The sequence below is a fragment of the Hyposmocoma kahamanoa genome, unplaced genomic scaffold (assembly GCF_003589595.1).
Source record: "Hyposmocoma kahamanoa isolate Upper Pololo Valley unplaced genomic scaffold, ASM358959v1 96283, whole genome shotgun sequence".
Lineage (NCBI taxonomy): Eukaryota > Metazoa > Arthropoda > Insecta > Lepidoptera > Cosmopterigidae > Hyposmocoma > Hyposmocoma kahamanoa.
The window spans coordinates 1-10,433 of NW_020655175.1; the positions used below are offsets into that span (position 1 = coordinate 1).

General features: G+C 34.9%; 1 protein-coding gene across 1 annotated transcript; it reads left to right on the forward strand.

The window, feature by feature from the left end:
- Positions 1–25: 25 nt before the first annotated feature.
- LOC113238512 lies at positions 26–7,516 on the forward strand. Its single transcript, XM_026475338.1, has 3 exons — positions 26–301; positions 5,530–5,646; positions 6,730–7,516. Exons 1-3 carry the CDS (start codon positions 26–28, stop codon positions 7,024–7,026), a joined length of 690 nt encoding a protein of 229 aa, XP_026331123.1. The 3' UTR covers positions 7,027–7,516.
- Positions 7,517–10,433: the final 2,917 nt, after the last annotated feature.

The window sequence follows — 10,433 nt, forward strand, 5'->3', positions numbered from 1 at the left end:
GGATAATTATGAAAAATCTACGAAAATGATCTCAGAATTCGCTAAAGAGAAAGTATTTTGGACGAGAAAGATGAATTTGAAATTAGTGAAGTTCATTGAAAGTCGCCCTAATATATGGAACCCAAAACATCCAAAATACACTTCGGCGGAATCTAAAGACCAAACTTACAATGAATTTGCTGCAAAATATGGAAACGATTTCACTGGACAAGCTGTTAAAGATCGATGGACTAATATAAGATCCACTTTTGCTAATTATTTGAGGAAATTGAAGTCTAGTCAAGCAAAACCTGATGGCGAGGTAAGCGCATAGCAAAAAATCTTTGTTTACTTAAATTTTATAACCTGGCGAAATCCTAAATAACTCTAATAAACGAAACATCAACAGCAAATTGATATCTGTTTGTCATTTCTAAACTACTATCACTTGCATAAATAATATTGTATAATGTCCCATTCAGATAAGTTAACAGCTCTTCAAAATTTAATAGAACTACGCTCGAATACTACTCCTACAAAACTCGTTCACAGAGGCTACAATAACCCCAAAGAAAGGCCCATAAACAAAAAGAAGAAGCCAAATGCACTATGTACAAAAATATTATACCTCCCTCCTTATAATAACTAATGTAAACAAAATCAACATTTTGCATATGCAAACATGTTAATTATGACAAGGAGGGCAGTATATTAGACTTGTATTTTTGCCAATTGTGATTTATTGTCAAGAAACCTCGTTAATTACTCAACAGTCTATATGACACAAAACCTATTAAGTTATGAATTGGAAGGAAATTAATTACTCTCACTGTAGGTTGTAGGTTGTGGCTGTTGGTTGGCCCTTATAATTACATCTATAGATGTGTTAATTCTTCATATTGCTGATCTGGTGTATATCTAGTGAATGGGTAAAAAAATAAATGACTGACAAACATTATTAAAAAAAATGTATTTTTGTGTAGAGTTTCTTTTTTTTTTTTTTTAAGCCATACTTAAACTATCATTACAGGCTATTACCCAATATGATGACCTAAACAATATAAACAATATAATTAATATTTACAAGTATATACTTATTATTATCTAACTTTTAACTACAGATAAATAAAGCAACCTTTGCGAATTCACTCAGAGGACACATAAATATGTCATGACCCGTGTTGCGCGTGTGAGCGGCGTTTCTCTTAACATGTTGGCGCGCGCACATAGCACCACCACTAGCTGCGGCCGTCGCCTTCGTTCCACATACCTGTTTGGTACACTAAAATTTATGTGCCTCAGTAAATCCGCGGTTTCATTTTTCCCTCTTACTAATTTAAAAATATATGTTACTAATGCTACGTTTCTCCTGTCTTCGAGTTTATTCTAACCTATCATGCCTAATATAAATAATGCCGGGTACATCCTTGGGTAGAATGGATATATCCCGTACTGCCTTAAATACATATATCTTATAAATTTATTCTGTATCTTCTCAAGCAAATAACTGATACCTAATGAGAAGTGCATGTTTTTGCAATATAATGAAAAGCAAAAATTAATCACATGATAAACAATTACTCAATGTATATTTTGCCATAGTACAAGTATATACATATAATACATAATATATCTTTGTTTGGCCGGAACTATATGAAATGTCATGACCATGTAGTGTGACTTTCCCGAAATTGCAACATTAAACCTAAACTAATAAAATATTATAAACATAACTCAGATTTTTACCTCTTATCTATGAACTGTTATGTAGTCCCAATAAATTAATATCAATATTTCTGTAGAAACAAATAAATAACGCTTTACTTTTTCAGAAAACTTTTTGTGACTTTTTTCTTTTTCACGTCCATGGTCAAATACAAATCCTACCTAAGTCTAAATTTAGAACTAAACATCGGGCTACATCAATAATTATATACTTCTAGTGGCAACTCAAATGATTGCTTTTCGCGATGACGTACTTTGTTGAGGTGTCGAAAAATTAATTTCGAAAACATTTATTTTGAAAACTGTCGAGCATAACGTGTCAAAACGGTGGATTTGTGTTGTAAAGGTAAATATTCGATTTACTAGTTAATTTTGGCATAAATTGTATGTTTATATAGCGGGATTACTATGTTTATAATTAAGCCAATATTCAATTAAAGACTAAGGGTATTATGAGTGGCATGGCGCAAAAATGTCACAACCATAGGTGTCCCAGCCGCGTTTTCGTAAACATCACGGTTGTGACAATCTTCCACGGTCATGACATTTGACCAGTGCAAGTGCCTTTCAATTATAATTTTATAGGCATAAAAGTCTATGCTTTGAGGCAGGAGCCTTACTATCGCGTGTGGTGCCTTGCATTTCTAAATACCAAGTTTAAAATCTTCGGCAGTGCATCCGTGGCCAAAAATGCAGCCATAAAACTTGGCATCCTTTCAAAGGCGACGCGATACTTCACGCTGGGACAGCCCCATATCTTTCTCCATTAACTTTGAATATAGGTACCCTCCCTACCGACCCTTAGGGTATACGAGAAGGGCACTATAACCTGTGCATGCACAGGAACCTTCAGTCCACTACCAAATCTTCTCATTGGTGGCGGAGCTGTAAGATACCCTCACTTCCCGACGCCGAAAAACGGCGTCTCTCCAGTTCCCAACAAGCAGCTGGAGGGACCGGAGGATATCTAGCTCATCCTCCACTAGCTAGCTTTCCAGACTAGTGCCGGAGATGCCAGTCGTAGTGTCCTGCGACCATCTTTGATAGCTTCCGACTTATAGGGCAACTCACGTGCCCCGCGCGTCTCCTCGACTTATGTCCTCGTCTAGATCGCTACTAAGACCCGCTAGCTGCGTACGAGACAGACGCCCCGGCCACACATCACCGGGGCAGATGAACATGTCCGTCTCTGCAGCTCACCACAAACCCCAGCGAGTCCATACCTAAGTCCACGCCACCTATGGAATGGTTCTGCTAAGTGTCGACTCTGGATTCACTAGAAAGGCGTGCCAAAAGGCTTTTAGGTGAACAGAACCATTCCACACTAGACTAGACAGCTTAATAGACATCCTTCACTACCTATTTGACGTGTGTAATTTACGCGCACTTAAAAAAAGCGTTAGCTCATTTAATTACCAACCAGAATGTTACTGTTCTACATATTTCGATTGATAGACTCAGTAGCCAATATAAAAATAAAAACAACTTTTGTTTATTACACACATCTTTTAGAAACGATTGAACGCACACACACGTCACTCCCATGTCTGTAATGACACAACCGTGATTTTAACTTATCTTTTCAGCTACTTCTGAAGGTCTTTAAGCCTGACGAAACTAACGAAACCCAATTTTTTCGTAATATTTACCATCCATAATTTAAAAAAAAAGAAATATTTTATTTTTTTCATTTTTCTGATACCTACCTACCAATTTTGAGAATGACTTATACTTTTTCTCGTGTGTTGCCCAAACCATTGCGTTGCACTCGACCTGGCTTCTCACCAGAGCATTATATAAAACTATGATCGCTTTAACATTCGTGATCTGCGCAGGACAAACCCAAATTACGGTACACTTTCTTGCAGATGTTATACACTTGATCTCGAAACGAAAGCGATGCAGTTAAATGAACGTCCAAATCCTTCACCTTATTCACCCTTGCCATGGTTATCCCCTCTACCTTGTAATCGTGCACCCTGGGTCTGTGCGCGCGAGAGAAAGTTATAGCTGCGCATTTGGCGGTATTAAATTGTAACCTATTCTCATGGCTCCAAGCTACCACTGTCGATGTCTCTGCAACTTTTCGCAATCATCCTAATTTTGTACTGCCAGATACACTTTCAGATCGTCCGCAAACAAGAAGCACTTGGTATCTTGTACCTGCTTTGGCAAGTCGTTTATGGCTAGCAGGAATTCCAAAGGCCCAAGATTACTGCCTTGACTTACACCGGATCTGGTGTAATATGTATCTGACACATACCCAGCGTAATCTACATACTGCTGACGGTCGCTTATGTAGCTGACAAAGAGCTTCAACAGGTGTGAGGTGAATCCCACACTGGCTAGTTTTTGTAGCAACACGTCATTATCGACTAAATTAAAAGCTTTTTTGAAATCGAAATAAGCTGCGTCCACGTGCACCCCACTATCCACAAATGGAACCACGTCAGCCATATAGTTGAGTAGGTTACTAGTCGTACTTCGTGCCGGGCGGAGCCCGTGCTGCGACTCAGTCAACTGCGCGCTTACCCGTGAGTACAAAGCCTTGTAGATAGCAGACTCCAGCCGGCCTTTGCCGGCGTCGACTATATTGCTGCTAGTCTGTATCCTTTCACGGTAGATGACGACCCATACTTTGGCACCGGTACTACTCGCGTCAGCTTCCATTTTTCACCGAAAACCGCCGACGCCAGGCAAAGATTATATATATGCAGTAAGGGCTCCGCCAAAACGCCTCGACAGTCTTTAAAAAAGAAGGTTGGAATACCATCTGGCCCCGTGGATGTTTTAGGCTTAAGCCGCTGCAGAGCTCTCCCCACATCTAGATGATGTGCTAGAGCCGATCCAAATGTATACAGACTCCCTCATTAGCAGCACTAGCAGCGCTCACTACAGTCTCGCGTACATTCAAGTCCGGCCGGTCTTTACTATAAACAGAGTGGAAATATCTCGCAAACTCCACTACACATTGTTCACCTGTCAATACTGTGTTATTTTTTAGAATATAGTGCGGATCCCTACTATTTCTATTTCATCTAACATAGTTCCAGAATACCAAGGGGTCTACCATCAAATGATTTTCCACCCTGTGGCGATATTCTTTGTGTGCTTCACTTATCTTACTTTTTACCCTAGCACTACATTTAGCAAAGTTTCTATAATCTACGTCTAAACCATTTGACTTATAACGCTTATGGAGGACAGCTTTATATTTTATTTCCCTAATAATATCCCCAGTGTACCATTCGGAGCAGTTGTAATTCGGATTCGTACCACTTTGTTTTCTCCGCGGCACACAGCTGGCTATAACAGTATTAATACGGTCATAAAAGAAATTTAAACTATTTTCTAAATCTAAATAGAACATTGGAGTCCAATCTTTAGCTGCTATCGTTGCATATAAATGAAATAAGTTACCTTTACTTGCAAGAATATAGACTGATACTATATGACATCTACAGTATGTATTTGCTTGTTTACTGTAAGAACATAATTGAAGAGCTACAGAAGATGAGAGAAAAACTGATAAATCATTTTAATTTAAAACTGATAAAACATTTTAATTCTAATTTCGTCTAATTCCATTTAATGGATTTGTCATATTGTGTGCAGATACGTGCATGTGAAACGTATTTTCAAAGTGAATATACTGGTTGAAGTTCAGGTTCAAATTATTCATGAAAAGAACAAGAACTATCGTTTGGCAACTAATAAGAAGAAAAATTCAAAATGTATCTTAGCAGTTTTTGTTTCGATACTTCTCAATTTTTCTTTTGCAGTCCCTTCAGTTTATGCACAATAATTCTTTAATCGAATTTTCAGGAGTACAAAGTAAATTGGCACTTATGGGAAGCGTGTCAGTTTTTATTAAAAGTAAACAAAAGAGTTAAAACAGATGCCTCCAATTCTCAAAATTTTTTTGATGTTCTTGAAAATGGAGTAAGTATACTTACATACATACAATTCTTTCCTTTAATTAATAAGCAAACACAACAAATGCACACAAATGGAAACAATACGGTTGTCTTAATTTTTTATGCTGAAACCTGAGACATATATCTAGATATTATCTGTGGCTGAAACTGACCTGTAGCGTTAGCACGATTTGCGCGAGTGTGACACGATCTCTACACGAGAATAGAAGTATCGCGCTTTATGTCGCGCAGCTAGGTAAGAGACCCCACTTGCACCACCCCCTTTTGCGTATTTATTCAGTTTAGATTTTTTTTACATTAATGACTTGAATGTAGTCAGCTACATTAATGTCAAACAATCAATAATCTTCTGGCAATAAACTTTTAGGAAACTTGAGGAAAATTTATCTCTATGTAGGATTTAGGTACTTTGAAAGGATAAATAAATAAAAAATGAATCATTTCATTGATCAACGAATAGATGAAGTATCAAAGATTGATCTGATGCATAATGAATGAATACTGCATGTAACACATATCTAACCTGTCCTTATTTCGACAACTGATTGACAGCTATGTTGTTTAATATAATGCCAATTGGTGGAGCTTCAGAATATAATACTAAGTTTAATAATGTTTTATGAATTTCACACAAGCATCATCTACAGTGTTTCATAATTCACATCATGTCATAATTAAATGTGACCAAAACTATCATCACTTCTCATAATCTTGTACGAAGTAACCAACATGTGTGTTGTTTATATTAAGTTACGTTAAACATTCATACTTATTTCAGTAGATATATAATAATAATAATGCACACACTGAACATAGCCGCGCACTAGGGAAACTCTGTGTCGCGGGTGCCATGGACACACACTTAAGACAACCACAAAGTTACACTCACGAGAGAAATAAATGTAGGCCATACAAATATTTCTCCCGGCCCAGGAATCGAATCTAGGACCTCTGCGTGGCAGTGGTAACCGTTCGGTCACGGAGGCAGTTCAATATATTGGGTTGTTTCATCTACCTTTCATTGTCATAAAATCTTCTGGCTCTAGTATAATATGAATAATAGCAAAACTTAACTTTCTGTTTTTAGGACAGTCTTCCAACATCAAAAGACCATCAATCAACAGATGAAGAAATCTCAGACAAAAGTGCAAATTCAGACTGTGTTAACATTGCTGAAAATCTATTACAAGTATTTAGAGGTGTACAAAATGACGCTTTTGGTATAGATAACACGAAACATGGGAAAGTAGGTAGAATAGTAGCTAGAGCTCTTTGTCAAATGGATTCATATGATGCGGCTAGGGCATCTTGCAAAATCATGGAAATTTTGCAATTTTATCATGAAAGTAGTCCTCTTAATCCTAACAATGTAAAAAGTGAATGAAATTGACACAAATTTTATTTTCAAATGGAAAAATAAAATTCTATATAGTGACCATAAAAGTTAGTCCGCGTCATGGATAGGTTTGATTTATTATGACTAAATGGACTACGTTACTAACGTTGTATAATATGAATTAAACAATAGAAGTAAACAAACTGTGATATTATGGTAACGAAAAATGTGTCATCAAGGCACTGAAAGAGCCTTAGGATACAGCGGCATTTAATTTTGTATTCTCTTTGAGTGCCTATTATTTACGTCGTTAATTGAGGGTTATCTATTAAATACTCTAAATCCTCTAGTTTACAGGTCATATTTCTTTTATAAAGTTAAGCTTTTATTACAAAGTGCACAAATATCTAAAATTAGCAAAATGAGTATTGCCAGATTTAATCCGGCCCAATGATCTTTTCACATAAATAAGATTATTGATAGGTAATATTTCCAATAGGAAAATGTTTCATTTTTAAATAATCTCTTTTTTTTGGATTATTTTCAGAAAAATAAAATTATTTTTCCCATTGTCCTATTTTTCCGGATATTTTCCAATATTTTTCCTTCATTTTTCATACATTTGGCATTGACACCTGCTAAAAGTTAAAGTTACTGAACGAAAACGATGGAGCAAAAAGGTATTTTTTCCCTTTTGTGAAATCATTTTAAGGGTCGTATTCCAGAACTCTACTCAATGCTCAAAAGTCAGGACTTGAGTATGATTTCAAGCACTGGAAATGCGACCCTAATGGCAAGGACTTGAGTATGATTTCTAGTGCTTTGAATCATACTCAAGTCCTTACTTGAGCATTGAGTAGAGTTCTGGAATACGACCCTAAATCTCGTTTTTCATTAAGTGGCTTATAACTATAATTTACGTTTATTTTCTTTCTAAATAAAACTTCAAAAGATATTTCTAAACGTAGAACATAATATGAGCCTTGGAAATTCAATTTTTCCAATTTAAAATTTCCCAATTTCTCGAGAATTTTTCAGAAAAAATTTCTCTATTTGAAAGTTTCAAAAGCAAAGTAATTGGCTGTATGACTAAGTTCCGTTGCCCGTAATGTCACAACGATTTTGACAGCAAGCGTTTTAGGTTATGATTGTTGTAAACATAAGCAAAATCTGCAAAAATTGTAACAAATTGCAAGAAAACAGAATATGTTTTTATAAAAAATGCTGCAAAATGTATAAATTTATTTATTCTACCGGTCCAGATGGTTTTATAAAAGACAGTGACAGCACAGGTTTCGTAGAACTTTGGAAAATGAGATGGGATAAACTTCACAAAGAAAGTGGAATTTTCCGATATAAAATAGAAAATTTACAAGAAAAAATTGTAGATGGAAGGTATTTGCTTCAGGTACAAGTACTAAGGATTTTTTTTATTATTTGAAAAACATTGTCACACAATACAAAGAGTGTATACCTTACCATAACAAATTAGATAAAACCTTTATTACTTGGTGCAACGGGCTGGTGTCCGCAACTCGACGTCGAGGCGCCTATTTTGCGTAAAAAACCTTTAGTAATTACGGTTTTATTTCGCTAAAATATTTGAAAATATGAAATATTAGTATTGTAGCAACATATTAACTATGTCGCGAGAGAACATCACAAACTCTAAACAGTAATCAATCCACGTGGCAAACTGGGCATGACGCTGTCTTATCGGTCTTCGAACTTCGGATTCGGTAACCGCAAATAGTTCTGTGTGTTATTGCGTTTATTCCACAAAAATATTTGGCAACATGAAATAGTATAATATCCGAAATAGAAATAGTATTAGTAGTAATTTTTGTTGTATTTATTATTACATATACAAATTCATCCACTCCCTTTCTCTCACATATACCAATACACATATGCTCACATGCACACACACATTTATTACCTTTTTAACGAGATTTGTGTTCATTTTTTGCCAATTCTTCAGTGTTTTTAATGTTAATGTTATTTTTACCCACCAAATTTTCTAAATTGTTCAGTTTTGTAACTGGTATGGATTGATCACCAACTTTAATTGACTATAGTTTATATTATCCATAGGGTAAGGCGCTGTAAGTTGAGTTACAGGTTAATCCCTAGTTCGGCTGCAGAGGCTTACATAAATAGCAATGTACAAATTTTCTTAGCCTTATTTTATAATTGATTATTTTGTAAACAGTCTGTACATTTTTGTTTAAAACAAATAAAAATTATTATTATTATTTACCTGATTAATACTAAGTCTCACTTATTATTATTATTCAAAAGCTTTTTAATAATACTGTTGCACAGAATTGCACAGTGCTGTTCATATTTGCACTTGGAAAATCGGTGACTAGGTTGCACTATTATTTTGGTGAGAGTATGTGAGAAGGAGTAATAATATTATGTATATGTTTATTTATTTTTAATATTATTTCTCCACCTGGAAGTTAGAATATGTTTTTGGCAGTTTAAACTGCACTACTCTTTAACAGATTTGCATCAGCACTTGCAGAATGCATTATAATAATATGGAATGTGTTCTCCACTTAAAAAAGAAACAAAATTTCCTTGAAAGCAAAATAACAAAAAAGTAAAGCCTTGTCACGCTGCTGCACAAATTCAAGATGGTTTGTATTTATGAAAAAGATGAAACGGACTTTATTATGAATGTTGCTATTTGTACCTTTACCATTTGTACCCACATTATTTATAAGCTTAAAATTTGTTACTTCCCACTTACTAGTAATACTTACTCAACTCTGTTTCTTAACTTGTAAGGATTTGTTTTAGAATCTTCATGAGTACGTTACACAGAAATACTGATTTGTTACTTTTTGTGAATGTAAATATGAACAAATATCCACAAGTAACAGAGAAATTCCTAAAGTTTCATAATTGTTCTTCTCAGGAGAATTTATATTACAAATAAATAGTAAAAAATGTATTATGAGAATTTCAAGTTTAATTTGCTTTCCTGTGGAATAAAGAAACCTTCAAAAAGTTAATTTTGAATTTTTTCAACTTTATTTGCCTTTTGACTGTTTAAAGGGTCCCGAATATTTAATCAAAATGTTCTATGGTATTTGTCAGTAAATTGCGTAACGTTTCTGAAACATATCTTCAACTTGTATATTATTGTTCTTATGTTTTCTAGTTAAATCCAGATAGAGGCACAAAAAGACGAACACCAGAGCAAATAATAAATATATGCCAACCGTTTGATGAAAATAAATTCAATTTTACCAAAGTTTCTCCTAAAGAGGTGTTGTTTAGCATTGAGAAGTTGAACGGTACGTAATTTGAGTCTTGTTTCAACAAGAATGTTATTACAAATATTATGCTAAATTACACAATAACCTGTCCAACCAACTTTTCATGAAATCCAATAGTCATCAGAATTATAAATTAAATTGAGAATTTTTTACATAAATTATATA

What these genes read in the sequence shown, in the direction of transcription:
- LOC113238512 (XM_026475338.1), top strand. Translation starts at nt 26, where the DNA reads ATGATCTCAGAATTCGCTAAAGAGAAAGTATTTTGGACGAGAAAGATG. An exon ending in AAGCAAAACCTGATGGCGAG is followed by an intron (nt 302 to 5,529) that starts GTAAGCGCATAG and finishes TCGAATTTTCAG; the next exon opens with GAGTACAAAGTAAATTGGCA. An exon ending in TTGATGTTCTTGAAAATGGA is followed by an intron (nt 5,647 to 6,729) that starts GTAAGTATACTT and finishes TTCTGTTTTTAG; the next exon opens with GACAGTCTTCCAACATCAAA.